Here is a 15,603-nt window from a genome sequence, read left to right on the forward strand (position 1 = left end):
AGCTTGACAGAACATGGACTTCAGATTGCAGGCCAACATAAAGGGCTGCCTTGGCAAGGAGACAAGGCACAAATTATTAAATACAGGGTGTCAAAAACTGTGACAAGCTGTAGAGAAAAACATTGATTTCTTGATTAGGATTATTTTTTTTTTCTTTGAACAATTAAATGTACTTAAATGTAAGATTTCTTATATATTCTGATTGTCAAGCTATATAATTGCTGTTTAAAATATATAATGGCTGTTTAAAGAAAAACGATCTCCTGTAGGTAGAGTCAATATAACAGAGTAATATTAAGTAGCTGATCATGTAATGCAAGACTTTTATGTTTCAGAGATTAGAAGAAACGATTAGAGATTATCTTGGCCCAAAGATTACATTCACTGTGACAAACCATCTAACAATGACAATGACAATGACAAATCATGAAATACTTCATTTAGAAATATATAACATATAAATAGTTAGTTTTATCCAATTGTGTCTGCGGCACTGACAGATTGAAAGGAGTCCCAAGATTTGCACTGTCTGTCCAACAAGGAAGTCACCTGGATTAACAGGGGCACACTCACCTGATGACCTTAGTTAGTTTCACATGTGCCCAAGCCGCCTAAGGGAGTTACCGGACTGTGATGGGCCAGGAATTCCCTGCCGTTGACACATCGCCCATGGAGTTTCCCAGCCACTCACCAAATCTTGAACCTAGAGTCTTCAGTGGTCAGCTTGGAGTTACTAATTCAAACGTCTTTCCTGATTGTGAATTCTAGTTGTGGGCTCAAATAAAGATATTTTGTGATTATTCCTGTCTCTGGAGCTGGTAGAATTTCTACAAAAGTTATCTTTGTGTTTAAAATGATATCCTCTCAACCATAGCTCACATCTCTTCACAAGTTACAAACATGCATAAAGTTTGTCCAATTAAACAAACTTGAGTTAGTCCAAAAAACTGAGAAGACTAATAATATATTTAGATGGAAAAGGGGACTGATTAAAGAGAAAAACAGAAAAACAGAGTGAGAGTGAGAGAGAAAGAGAGAGAGCGTAAGAGGGATGGATGAAGCAAGTGTGGTTTGGGATTTAAAAATGCGAACCGTGAGCGCTTAAAGAAGCCGATTGGAAGAACGCGTAAGGAAGAGGTCTCGTCGCTCTAAAATAAAAGCGCTCTTTCATTAATCCTTATGTGCGCTAAGGGTTGGAATTTCATTATTAAGACGAATAATGTTATCAACTTGGAAGAACAACGAACGTTAGTGATATAAACATCAAGTATGAAAATTTAAACATAGAAATTGTCAACACAATTTTAACTTTAATCTCCCCCAAACGGTTGAGATGAATTGCGTAATTTATTGGATTTTATTTTTTGAATTTCAACCCAGGAAGACAATTCGGGCGCAGAAAAGTGGACATTCTAATTGATGACGGGGCTTTGTTTTCTTGGATGCAATCAAAACATGTTTTGATGTTTTGTGAAGCGCATATTAGCCTACAGACGGTTTACACACATTTGGATCTTTTGATCGTCAGAGCGGGTGTTGTTTTGAGCTTAGATCAGCGGAACACGATCATAATTAGACATTTCAAATGTGTCAAGAGCGCAATTTGAGTTAAGAAGTCATGGCTCGTATTGAGGCCTTGAAAGGTTTGATTAACCGTTATAAATAATACAAACCTCAAGTAGGCAATTTGACGAAAATAAAATAAAACTTAAGCAACCTCTGTTAAGTTATAAAAACAGTTTCATTTGATAGCTGTTACAGCCAGAGACCATAGTAGTTTTTTCATCAATACCATTAGGAGGACTGCTGCGAGCAACACATCGATTACCATAACACGCGCTAGAGCGATGCTGCTTGAACTGCGTTACGCATTTTATGGATAGAAAGAACTTGTGTAATCTGTTTTGCCGGAGCATTCCCATTCAACAAACTCTACGGAATAAAGCCCATGTAAGGAACAGAAAATAGACGACGCGAAGTCCTTCCTTTCATTTGACAAATGGAGCTGCACAAATATTTGCTGTCACTCATGTTGGTAGTTCTCCTCAAAGGTACGTCTCGTTGACATTTTACGTTACTTTTGCATATTAGGCTATGCGTGTTATAAATGTGCATTTTCCAGTGTAAGCATCCTCATATTGTTTAGGGCATTTTTGCGTCTGCCAAGAAGTCTTGATCACTATTTTACAGCGAACCAGTGCCCTGCAGTACATCCTGATATGTACATAAACCTGTTGAACAACCCCTAGCTACTAGGGTCACCCTCAGTTAGATCTACCCCAGGTAACTATTCTAGGGTGGGAGAAAGTTTTTTTGTTTTTTTTAGCACCCTGGATGTTTGAGTGTCCATTATTTGTAAGTTAAGGTAACATTCTATCTTAACGATGACCTTCTGAGAACCTTTTTCTTATGTTTTGGCACTATTTGTCCTGTAATGTCAATGAGAACTTTCCCAGAACTTTAGATGTTCCAACAGCATTCATATGTCCAGATTTCAAAGGATTGGGAGAATATTACATCAACATGATGTAGCACTTAATAGCCAATCCACCGAGAAACACCATAACCACTGCCCCAATAAATGGTTTGGGTCCATGTGTTATCACACACTATGGTTAGGACCAAACATATAAAATCCTCATCGAAGTCTGGACATTCCCCTAGTCATTTTCTAATAATGTTTTGGTGCACCTGATTCTAATTTTAGCCATTTTGTGTTATAATTAATTTAGATGCTAATCTTTCCCGCACTCAGAAGTTTGGGTTCATTTATTTTGCATAAATGGGGTTCAGAGTTGAATTATTTTGTGGGATTTGATGAATTGGGTTACCCTGGGTTAATCAATGACTGTAGCTGGAAATGAGAAAATACATCTTTCCAGGGGGTGTACTTATGTTCTTATTAGGAATGCCTATTTACACTACAATATATTTTCCTTAAAGTATCTAATAACATTCAAGCCACTATATTTTGTTGTATAAACCTGTGTACAGTAAATGACATGCTCAGCTGTGTGAGGTGGTGGGATGCAGGGGGTTTTCAAAGCAATGAGACAAAGTCAGAGTTTTACTGGTGCAGCTCTGATACATGCAAGAAAACGTGAAAAGATTCAAGCTTATTTTCAGATCAATTTACGTTTTTAGGTCTGTGTTGTTGCTGTAACAGTAACAATATGCCGTGCAATACTGTCTAGCCATGAGCATTCATGCATCACAAATCACAGTTGACCATAAACATTTTGTATGTCAACAGGAGAGTTTGTTAAAGAAATATAACATATACAGGCAATTCTGTCTGGACAGACAGATCTTATCAGCGACTCGACTCCACTCATGTCAAGTGTGACGCCACGGCACCTCTCAGGAACAGCATGGGAGAGCTGGAGTGACCTGGATCTCATTTCAATATTCAAATATTCAGAAAAATAACATAATACGGTAATATATATATATATATATATATATATATATCGTTTTGTTAATAGGACACATTAATTATGTTAAACAATTTTTTGCTTACAATTACAAAGCTAGGTAAGAGGAAAGTAAGTGGTGAAAGTAAAATCTTGAAATCAGTGTAGAGAGGCTAGAATTGAGTACAATTATCAAATTTTTTGGGGTCAAGATTTGGAGCCAAGATTATAGCAACCATATTTAGCCCTTGTTGAAGGGAATTTTGTGCCTTTTCATTTCTCCAAAATGCACCTTGACGCTTGAGTTATAGTAAAAGGGCATTTCCGTTAAAATAACCGGAATCTTGATAACATTGACTCCCCCACATCCTGACCCCTTCATGTTACCTCTACCGTAGCACCTCACACACTGGCTTCTGTCAGAAGGCAGGAGAGAATAGAAACGTCCACTGTGTTTTTACCAGAAGTTTACATAGTTCGATAAGTACAGAGTAAAATGCCACATTGCGGTTTTGAAAGTGGCCAAGAAAAGAATTCAGATATGCTATGATCAGGCTCCTCTATCACCGCCATAAAGCTCAACTTTTAGGATTTCTATCTTACTCCAAGGTAATATCATGTGCTGCATGATGATCCTGGAGTGTTCAGATGTCTATGCTGTATACTGAATAAAGAAAATACATGGTGTATTGAACAGAAATATAAGTGCAACATGCGACAGTTTTAATGATTTTTCTGATTTACAGATCAAATAAAGGAATCATTCAATTGAAATGAATTAGCTTGTAATCCATGGTCTTTCCATCACTGGGAATAGAGTTCTGTGTGCATTTCAGGGATCTATTATTCACCCTTCTCAGGTTGCATTTGTATTTTTGTTCAGTAGAATTTGTTTGTAACTTCATCTTAAAGTCGAACAGCAGTCACATGATCATGCACCTGAAACCTCTTTCCTTCCAAAAAGGCCCGTCTTGGCAATGATTCAGTGATTGTGTTCCAGCCCATCCAGACTGACAGTGCCTTCCCTTCTCCAAACTACCTGTTGCACATCTGAACAAAATTGGGATTGGGATTGTTGGTGTAACTCAAGACAGGATGTTTCTGTAGATCGCTCTGGCTTAGAGTGTCTTCTAAATGTCTGAAATGGTACATTTGGACAGTTTGAGACCCCTTTGTGTTTTTGGAAGATCTTTTGGAAGATCAATTCAAATTGCTTGACTGTTGATCCTCTTTAAGCTAGCAAGGTGAGACGATACATCACAATCATATCAAGTATATTTGGAGACAACAACATTTCATAGTCATACCCAGTAAATAAGTCTGTGTTTCTGTATGAATCTTTATATAATTAATAGGCAGTAGCCACCAGAAATAGAAGAGTGTGGAAGTAACATTTATTTTTTCAATCTGTTTCTCTATATCATTCATGAACATGTTTTTTTACAACTGGAAAGTGAACATAGTCAGAAGCTGTTTGAACATAGTCAGAAGCTGTTTGTGGTTAGCCTGTAATACACTTCATCACCTGTTTGACTAATGCATTTAGTGCACGTTTGTGTGTGTGTGTGTGTGTGTGTGTGTGTGATGATGGTTTGAACAGGCCTCCCCTAGTGTGTTAACCAGGCATCCCAGGACTATTAGCTTGCCTGTTATGCTTTACTAAGATGTAGAACACAGGTGTGTGTGTGTGTTTGGCAGGGTACCTTCTCTTGTACTCTTTCCTTCCTCACCCCCTCTCTATCCCTCTTTCTGTCTTTCCTCTCCTGTCCCGGTTTCCCTCCTCAGACCTCCTCAGACCTCCTCCTGTACACTGTCCTCCCAGTCTCTCTTTCTGTTTCTCTCATTGTCCCATCTCTCACCATCACTCTTGCTCTTCACTGGTTTTCTCTATTTTCTACCTACATACTCCCACTCTCTTCCTGCCCGGTGCCTCACCAGGGACTGATAGAGACAGGAACAGGACATAGTGGTGAGTAAGAGAATGAGATGTAGCGTGTGTGTGTGTGTGTGTGTGGGGAGTGTGTATATTATTATGACCATTTTAAAAAAAGGTCAGTAAGATGACATCATCCTCCTGGGGCACTTGACCTGGCCAGCGCGCATTCTTAAGAAAGATGAGCGTTAACATTTTGGATGACTACTATACACCCACACCATTCTGTTATATATATTATTCTCACATCATTCCTGCAGAGTAAAGCTCTTTAACAGTCTTAATTTAATTTAAACAATTGAAAAGGAAAACGACACTCACAAGGCACTTTATTTGGTACCCCAATCTAGTATTGGGTAGGACCCCTTTTTGCCTCCATCTCTGGTTCACTTTTGCTGAGCGAGTCAGCCAAAGGTAATGATAGCCAGTTAGCTAACATCAGTGACCACAAAAAGAGTAAAGGTAGATGACAAAACTGAAGTGATAGAGCTGGCCAAATATCATTTGTTCAAGTTTAGCTAGGTCAAGAGGCTGTAGTTAAAGATAACATCTTCTTCACACTGCAAAGTTACCCATGACCATTCAAGTCACTCGCTAGCTTTTCCCAGTTATTCTGAATATTTTTTATTTTTTTTAGTGACTTTTTTTAGTGACTTACAGTTCATATGCAAATCAGTCAGTTGAAATAAACAAAGTGTACAGTTCATAAGTTAAGTGGTAAATAAAAAGTATACGACTCTCCATGATTGATGAAGTTCTGTAGAGATGGTTGTCCTTGCCAGTCCTGGCCAGTTCAAACATATCTTCAGAAGTTCTGTTAGAGTGTCCATTGGGTTATGGTCACCTCCCTGACCAAGACCCTTTTTACCTGTTACTTTATTCGGCCGATGTCAAATTATTGTCTACACATACCATAAAATGTCCTAATCCCATAATTTTTGGTTTTTGTTTGTTTCTGTTCCTGTTAAATTTGTACAGCATCTTTGGTTCCCTGAAAAGCGCTATATAAATATAATGTATTATTAGTAGTAGTAGTACACAAAAGGTAAGGCCATCTTACTAGAAAAGAACAGACCATCACTGATATGAGACTGACAACTAAGTTATTCGTCTGAAGATCAGTAGACGTGTGTGAATGTTATGCTGGGGTGTGTTTGTGCGGTGTATGTGTGTGTGAGTGTGTGTGTGTGTGTGTGTGTGTAGCTCCTAATTTGTGTTTGTATTCAATAAGAGCTAGGGTAACAGATACAGGTGGCCGTCACTAGTACTGCATCCCAAGCCTGCTGTGAGGTGGTATGTAGAGTAGTCGTTGGCTTGGAAGGCTTTGGTCCTAACAGGGCCGTCCTCAGATAGGCTGTTGTGTAGAAATGTTGGATGACTGGGACTTCTGAGGGGGAAGAGGCACTAACATGCTTTCTTCACAACTGTCTGGGTGTGTGAATGGACCACGTTTGTTTGGAACAAGCGCTACACCTGTTCCACTACAGTCGAGTTGATCTGGAAACGGGATGTTCTCACCCCTCCCTTTTCTGTTGTTCCGTGATCAGCTCCTTTGTTGTGCTGAAGTTCAGGGATTGATTGTCCTTCTGGCATCACCTTGCCAAGTCCCAGACCACCCCTCTTTAGCCAGTCTCGTCATCATTGGAGATCAGACGTCCTACTGTGGTGTCATCTGCAAACCTGATGGTAACGTTGAGCTTAGTGATGAGCTTGGAGTGGGTCATGGTGTTGAACGCTGAGCTGTAGTCATTGGGCTGCATTTTCACTTTGTTATTCCTCTTGTACAGTTGAGGAGAGGACGGCCTGTTTGGTTCTTTCCAAAGGCTCAAATGGTAGTGGGTCAAGAAGGTGTTCATGTGAGCTGTGAATAGGCTTTCTATGCACGTCATCGCTGCAAATGTGAGCGCTACTGGATGATGTCATGTTGACAGATGCGCCTTGGCACGCTTGCGCCCCAGGACCATGCTGGTCTTCTTGAAACCAGATGGATGGTCTGGGAGAGGATGAAGATGTCCATGAAGACACCAGCCAGCTGTTCTGCACACATGGTCTGAGTGTCCTGGTATCAAATCTGTGTTTGGGGTTCTAGTGTGGGTTAGGCTGGTAAACACAACAGCATGCTTATATCCAAACTAGTTTCTAAATCGCTCTGCTGTCTGGGAATCTGCTTCAGAATGGTAGCTTCCACACGCCTCCTCTCTTTCAGTGAAGTCATCACAGAGCGTGTAGTGTGGGACATTCTGACAGTTGGCCGGTGTGTTTCCATGTATGTTTTCTCAGTCACACACCTCCCCTGAGAGAGTCAATGAACGATTCTTCCACCATTCCTAGTTCTGGTTCTACTGTACATAGTCTGTCTTTCCCTCTCTCCTAGCGTCCTCTCTCCTTCTCCACTCTCTGTCTGTATAAAGGGCAGCTCTGTATGTCATAACAGGGAGCTACTATGCACCATCGTTTTTATAACACACCCTTCCTTATCCCCCCGCTCTATTACTTCTCCTTTTCCCCTACACCCAACTCCCTTTTTTCCTCAAAGGTTGTCTTTGGTTACCTCCCAACCCCCTTTTGGATTAAACATGACTTATTATGGGATGTGCTCTGCAGAACGGGGCTTTGCCAGGTTGGTGTGATGTCTGTGTATGGACCTGGTTTAGCCTTTTGCAAAAAAGTTGCATGAAGATCTTACCGACTCACTATGCGCTGACAACCCCCCCCCCCCCCCGCCCCCCCCCCCCCACACCCCCACCAGGTTCCACCCTCTCTGTAACCCCATTCTGCCGTGTCCCCTCAGGGTTGTGTGAGAGTTTCAACATCGACATAAAGCGCCCCCGTATCTTCACCGGTCCAGAAGAGGCCTTATTTGGTTTTTCTGTACTACAGCATGAAAACGAGGGAGAGAAATCGTAAGTGCCAACTCTGTGTGTGTGTGTGTGTGTGCGCGTGTGTGTTCATCTCTTACCTGACTAGCTGTGTGTGTGATCTAGTATGCTGGTTGGTGCTCCTTGGGATGGCCCGCTCAATAACAGGAGAGGAGATGTGTACAAATGTCTTGTGGAAGATGAGAGTAACTCCAATTGCACAAAAGTCAACCTGGGTAAGTGAGAAACACAGATCCAGGATCAGCTGCCCCTACACTCATCCCAACTATAACAATGGTGATTGAAATCAGGAAACTGGCCATAGACGTTGTCTAGAGGAGATTCAATGATTCCTCCCCGTCTACTTGTCTTTCCATCTCAGGTGAGAGAGCGTTTCACAACATATCTAGAAACCTGAAGAACTCCCACCTAGGAATGACTCTTAGTCCAGACTCACCTGATGGATTCCTGGTACGTTCGCTGTTCTTCTGCCTGCATGACATTCTGAGGGGGTTGAGTGAATGACCTACTACTAATCCTCATGCTGAATAACATTGCCTGAGATTGGAAAGCTTTTCCTTCTATCTCATTTAAAACGGAGTGCCAACCAGATCACTGGTGTGTAGACGACTTGGGATTCGTTGGTTGGATGCATGGCCGTAACGACCCGCGACTATTACATTAGCTGGGAGCTCCCATGTTTCAAAAAGGTTTTTACATGAGTTAAGTCTGTGTGTTTGTTTGTAGAACTTGGATAGTTCAGAAATCCCGTCTCAGACTCAAGAACACGCACAGATCCACGCTGTCTTGGCAGAACCCTCTGATCCAGATCTCTCCTGTCACCTTTTCTTACCATAGACTCAAGCACACACACAGATCCACGCTGTCTTGGCAGAACCCTCTGATCCAGATCTCTCCAGTTCTGAGGTCACTGGGGTTACAGTGGAATTACTGGGTGTCTGTGCCAGCTAGCACACCCTCCTGTGTGTGTACTCTAGAAGCCGAGTCAAACATAGTTCACTAACGCCAGGTTGTTCACTTGTGAGTGTGCGTTTGTTAATCCACGTGGTTGAGTCTAAAACAGGATTGGAATTCATATCTGGCCCTTTGTAATGACAGGCCTACCAAAAGCCATAGCACCTCTCACCCTCTGCCCTCTTTTCTCTTCTTCTCATCCCTCTCTCTCCATCCCTCCCTCTCCCTCCCCCTCCCTCCCTCTCTCTCTCTCTCTCTCTCTCTCCCTCCCTCCCTCTTCCTCCCCCTCTGCCTCTCTCCCTCTCTCTCCCTCTCTCTCCATCCCTCCCTCTGTCTGTGTGTCTCTAGCTGTGGTGGGGCTGTTGGTAATGACAGGGTGTTCTAAACCAGGATGTTTTCCTGTTCCTCCCCCTTTCCCCTTCACTCCCCTGCCCACCTTTTTTCTCTTCCCCCTTTACCTTTTAGCCACCCACAACTTTCTCTTTCCTCCCCCTTTAGCTTTTACCCCCCTCACCTTCTCTGTCCTTCCCATTTTAACCGCCCATCCTTCTCTCTTTCTCTCTTCTGTCTTGTTTGTGAGCAGTACTCTCCTTCCTCAAACCACCCCCATTTTCTTCTTTGGTTTTTAGGCTGAATAATATGCTTTGAAGACATAAATATTTTTATGTGACTGTTCTGCCCTAACCCTTTCACTACAATTGGGTTTCTATGGCTTTATTGGTCTGCTGTGTTCCAGCTCTGTTAAAATACTCATGACAACTGCCAACACGTCAACAACTTTTTCACCCTGTCCATCGCTCTCTCGCTCCCCTTATTTATTTTTCTCTGTTCCCAAAGAACAATGATATGCTTTTGCTTGACCCACTCTTCTTTCCTCTTTTGCAGACTCCACCAATCACCCCCGTCCTCTCTCTCTCTCTTTTCGCTCTCTCGCTCTCTCTTTGGCCTCTCAGTCTCTCTATTGCTTTCCCTTTCTCTCTTTTTTGGTTACGATCTTCTTCAGTCAATCTGGTGGTGTTTATTGGTGTTCAGTAGCGGTGACAGAAAGCCCAGCGTGAGGTCAAATCTGTCCTAGTCTAATGGCTGTCACTGGGCCATATAAGGGTTGTGTGGGTTTTACCTTTACAGGAGCGGCAGTAACTACCCCCCCCCCCCCCGTGTGTTTTCCAGGCGTGTGCTCCTCTGTGGTCTCAAGAGTGTGGCACGTCAGTCTTCAGTACCGGAATCTGTACCTCTGTCAGTGATGACTTGGAACCCAGAGAGACCATCGCCCCTACAGCGCAAAGTAACCGCGCGCACACACACACACACACACACACAGTAATAACAAAAACACACAGATAGACAGAAAGAGTAGGTTATGGTTATTTGCAAGCACATGCACACATCACAGCAGAGTGGTGAGTGCTCTGTTACACAAGGGTTCATTTTATTGGGTTTTGGGGTTAATGTGGGTCTTTTGTACTTTACTATTCCATTATGGACTCAGTAAAACATTCCTGTGTGTCTTTTCATGTTTCAGGGTGTGCTACATACATGGACATAGTGATAGTTCTGGATGGCTCTAACAGTATCTATCCCTGGTACCAAGTCCAAAACTTCCTCAGTAACATCCTCAGCAAGTTCCACATCAGCCCAGAACAGATGCAGGTATTGTAGACAATGCTGGTGGTTGGATGGGACGTTCTATTGACCGAGCCATGTCTGAGCCATGAGCCAATGCCTCGCCTGAGGGTTGTGGGTTGTGTTTCCCTGCTACTTATAACCCTGTACGGGAATACACTATTCTAAAAAAAAAAATTGCTGTCACAGACACATTTTTGTGATAATCCACATAACTCGGGTTCGAACCAGGACGTGGGCACTAGCATGCTAGCATCTGACATGTCGATTATTTAGTCCAAGTTTGTGTGAGAAGGTCCCTAAGGCATACAGCATGTCAGACCAAAACAAGGAAGGCAATGACAACACGCTATCACAACACTGTAGGGCAACACTGTACAACAACATGATACGACAACACGCTATCACAACACTGTAGGGCAACACTGTACAACAACATGATACGACAACACGCTATCACAACACTGTAGGGCAACACTGTACAACAACATGATACGACCACATGCTACCACAACACTGTATGACAACACTGTATGACAATACTCTATGTCAACACTGTAGGACAACACTGTACAACAACATGATACGACAACACGCTATCACAACACTGTAGGACAACACTGTACAACAACATGATACGACAACACGCTATCACAACACTGTAGGGCAACACTGTACAACAACATGATACGACCACATGCTACCACAACACTGTATGACAACACTGTATGACAATACTCTATGTCAACACTGTAGGACAACACTGTACAACAACATGATACGACAACACGCTATCACAACACTGTAGGACAACACTGTACAACAACATGATACGACAACACGCTATCACAACACTGTAGGGCAACACTGTACAACAACATGATACGACCACATGCTACCACAACACTGTATGACAACAGTGTATGACAATACTCTATGTCAACACTGTAGGACAACACTGTACAACAACATGATACGACAACATGCTACCACAACACTGTAGGACAACACTGTACAACAACATGATACGACAACATGCTACCACAACACTGTATAACAACACTGTACGACAACATGATACTTGAACTGTGGATGGACGTAATGAAAGATTTAAAACGAACATTGATGAATATGAGAACATCCATATTCCTATAAATAGTGGCGTAGTAGTGTCTGCTCAGCTTAATGCTACAAAAATAGTGATTACATGTCTAAGTCTGTGCTTTGTATTGAAACAAAGTTGTCAGTATGATAAGAATGAATGGCTGGAGTAATGCAAAGGGGACATAAACTGGGCTAGAGGTTTGGGAGGGGGACATAAACTGGGCTAGAGGTTTGGGAGGGGGACATAAACTGGGCTTGAGGTTTGGGAGGGGGACATAAACTGGGCTTGAGGTTTGGGAGGGGGACATAAACTGGGCTAGAGGTTTGGGAGGGGGACATAAACTGGGCTAGAGGTTTGGGAGGGGGACATAAACTGGGCTAGAGGTTTGGGAGTGGGACATAAACTGGGCTAGAGGTTTGGGAGTGGGACATAAACTGGGCTTGAGGTTTGGGAGGGGGACATAAACTGGGCTAGAGGTTTGGGAGGGGACATAAACTGGGCTAGAGGTTTGGGAGGGGGACATAAACTGGGCTAGAGGTTTGGGAGGGGGACATAAACTGGGCTAGAGGTTTGGGAGGGGGACATAAACTGGGCTAGAGGTTTGGGAGGGGGACATAAACTGGGCTTGAGGTTTGGGAGGGGGACATAAACTGGGCTAGAGGTTTGGGAGGGGGACATAAACTGGGCTAGAGGTTTGGGAGGTGGACATAAACTGGGCTAGAGGTTTGGGAGGGGGACATAAACTGGGCTAGAGGTTTGGGAGGGGGACATAAACTGGGCTAAAGGTTTGGGAGGGGGACATAAACTGGGCTAGAGGTTTGGGAGGGAGACATTAACTGGGCTAGAGGTTTGGGAGGGGGACATAAACTGGGCTAGAGGTTTGGGAGGGGACATAAACTAGGCTACAGGTTTGGGAGGGGGACAGGAAACACAAGGGGAGCAGTTGAGGAGGGTTAGAAGTTTGGTAGAAGAGGGAAGAGGTGAAGGAGAAGGAGAAAAAATGGAGAAAGGAGGGGTAGATGGGGGAAAATGGGGTTTGGAGGAGGGTCGTAGCGTAGTGGTAGCACTAGTAGACGAGGAGAGGTAAAGCGGAAATACTTATGGTTTCTACATGGAATCTCATATTTCCCCAACACCATCTGTTCTCAGTGGGAAACGGGTTGGTAGTTAAAGGGACAGCTCACCCTAAACACATACTCATCATCAAACCTAACAATTCTACTCATGCTGTATACTATGTATGTGTTTCAACCCTCTGATTGTGTATGGTTGTGGTCACACCCCTCTGAATGCGTGTGGTTGTGTTTCAGACCCTCTGAATGTGTGTGGTTGTGTTTCAGACCCTCTGAATGTGTGTGGTTGTGTTTCAGACCCTCTGAATGTGTGTGGTTGTGTTTCAGACCCTCTGAATGTGTGTGGTTGTGTTTCAGACCCTCTGAATGTGTGTGGTTGTGTTTCAGACCCTCTGAATGTGTGTGGTTGTGTTTCAGACCCTCTGAATGTGTGTGGTTGTGTTTCAGACCCTCTGAATGTGTATGGTTGTGTTTCAGACCCTCTGAATGTGTATGGTTGTGTTTCAGACCCTCTGAATGTGTGTGGTTGTGTTTCAAACCCTCTGAATGTGTATGGTTGTGTTTTTTTAACCGTGTGAATGTGTATGGTTGTGTTTCAAACCCTCTGAATGTGTATGGTTGTGTTTTTAAAACTGTGAATGTGTATGGTTGTGTTTCAAACCCTCTGAATGTGTATGGTTGTGTTTTTTTAACCGTGTGAATGTGTATGGTTGTGTTTCAAACCCTCTGAATGTGTATGGTTGTGTTTTTAACACTGTGAATGTGTATGGTTGTGTTTCTAACCCTCTGAATTTTTTTTCAGGTGGGAGTGTTGCAGTATGGCGAGGTAGCAGTCCATGAGTGGTCACTGAGAGATTATCAGACAACACAGGAGGTGGTCGAAGCAGCCAAGAACATCAGCCGACAGGAAGGGCGGGAGACACGCACAGCATACGCCATCCACATGGGCTGGTACGTCTGCCAATTATTAATAGAACCTCTTTATTGGGTGGGAAACGTTTCGAAAATAACTTTTAATATTTCAATATTTCCCTCACCTTTCACTTTAGATTTAAATTTCTTTCTGCCTCTCTTTATTTCTTTCCTTCTTCGTGTAATCTTCCTGAGGTGTATAGAAGGGTCAGATGTCTTAACCCAAACCTAAAAAAACAGCTTTCTAGTATGGAAACCTGATATTTTAGTCCTAAAGATCCTGCTTTGAAAATGATATTCCTTTTTTATTTAAATAATTCACACAGTGCAGAGGCCACATCCGTCCCAACACCCATGGATTTCATTTAGAATGTTTTCGAAAGGCAGTCATACACACACACACTCACACACACACACACACACACTCACAAACACACGCACACACACACTCACACACTCACACACACTTAAGCAAGACAGGTAATCGGAGAGTTCCTGTTTTCCAGCACATTTAGGTAAGGTAAATGGTTGGATCGTTTGAACATTGCAGTTTAAAGCAAAGTCAGTTGAAAGGCAGTCCATAAAAGGTGGTTTACAGGGAAGTCTGTGGAAAAGCTGTAGATAAAAGGATGTTTAAAGGGAAGTCAGTGTGGATTGTTATCCTACATAAACAACACCCCAACTACTGAAAATAGCCAGCCTTGTTTTTCTTATGTTATTAACCCCTGTTGTTCATGACTTCTGGATCAAACAGTTATGGAACCTGTTGTACTGTCAGTCATCAAAAATACAGATTTATACAAACATGAAAGACAACAGAGTTTACCCATGTTGAAGTTTGGTGTGGTGCAGGTGTGACCGCTGTAGTATAGTTTGGTCAGCTCCTACAGTCAGTGCAGCTGCAGAAACATGCACACACACACGCACATAGAACACAGAATTATTCCAGGTTTTTCGAAAGCAGAAATGGGTAGCATCTTTGAATTGAGGAAAGGAGAGGTTGAGTCAGATATCAATGGAGGGCTGAGGAGAGGACAAACTCATCCCATGGATTCATCCCATGGTTTAATCTCATGGTTTCGTCCCATGGTTTCATCCCAGGTCTTCTTTCTTGGGTTCCTCTGCTATGGGATGTACCTAATGTTATTCCACCTGATGACCGAACACACACCTACAGAAATGTTTAAGACCTATGATTGGCCAAATGAGAGTGATGTATGAGACTAAAGCAGCGTGTTATAATGACAGTAGCCAAGCTGTGCCAAGCACCTCACCCGATGACACACACACACATTCATGAACACACTCCTGTCTGTGACTATAAAAGTGCGTAAGTGCAACCAGACCTTACTATTAGCCCAACTGACTTTCCCTTTCTTTCATGTGTTTTTCTCATTCTTACTACTGCTCTTTAATATTATTTTTATTTGTTGGTCCCCTGTTTCCTATTGTTTCTTCTTCTCTCAAAATAGTTTTCTCTGATCTCCCCATCTTTCTGTAATATAAAACTCCCTCTCTGATACCCAGGTTTACATGGTGTCCCAACCACATTAGACATGTTTTATGCACTCCCCTTTTTATTAGTGGATTTCACACTGCTTTTTTTATTCATTACTCAGTGGCTGTCTCTCCGTCTCAAATTGAATGTGCTTTAATGGCACGGGTGACTAGTAAATGTTGCCGAAATGTTGTGATCCAGATTTTTCTAAAG

General features: G+C 42.6%; 1 protein-coding gene across 1 annotated transcript in view; it reads left to right on the top strand.

Moving 5' to 3' along the window:
* Positions 1 to 1,106: 1,106 nt before the first annotated feature.
* Positions 1,107 to 15,603, top strand: part of itga10 (integrin, alpha 10) — a 32,508-nt gene continuing 18,011 nt past the window's right edge. Inside the window, exons 1-7 of the mRNA XM_013139339.3 lie at positions 1,107 to 2,051; positions 8,138 to 8,249; positions 8,331 to 8,440; positions 8,587 to 8,675; positions 10,350 to 10,464; positions 10,702 to 10,829; positions 13,783 to 13,931. Of these exons, the coding sequence (XP_012994793.2) occupies positions 2,000 to 2,051; positions 8,138 to 8,249; positions 8,331 to 8,440; positions 8,587 to 8,675; positions 10,350 to 10,464; positions 10,702 to 10,829; positions 13,783 to 13,931 (755 nt within the window). The 5' untranslated portion in view covers positions 1,107 to 1,999. The remainder of the gene's footprint in view (positions 2,052 to 8,137; positions 8,250 to 8,330; positions 8,441 to 8,586; positions 8,676 to 10,349; positions 10,465 to 10,701; positions 10,830 to 13,782; positions 13,932 to 15,603) is intronic.

This window comes from Esox lucius, chromosome 20 (assembly GCF_011004845.1).
Source record: "Esox lucius isolate fEsoLuc1 chromosome 20, fEsoLuc1.pri, whole genome shotgun sequence".
NCBI classification, from domain to species: Eukaryota; Metazoa; Chordata; class Actinopteri; order Esociformes; family Esocidae; genus Esox; species Esox lucius.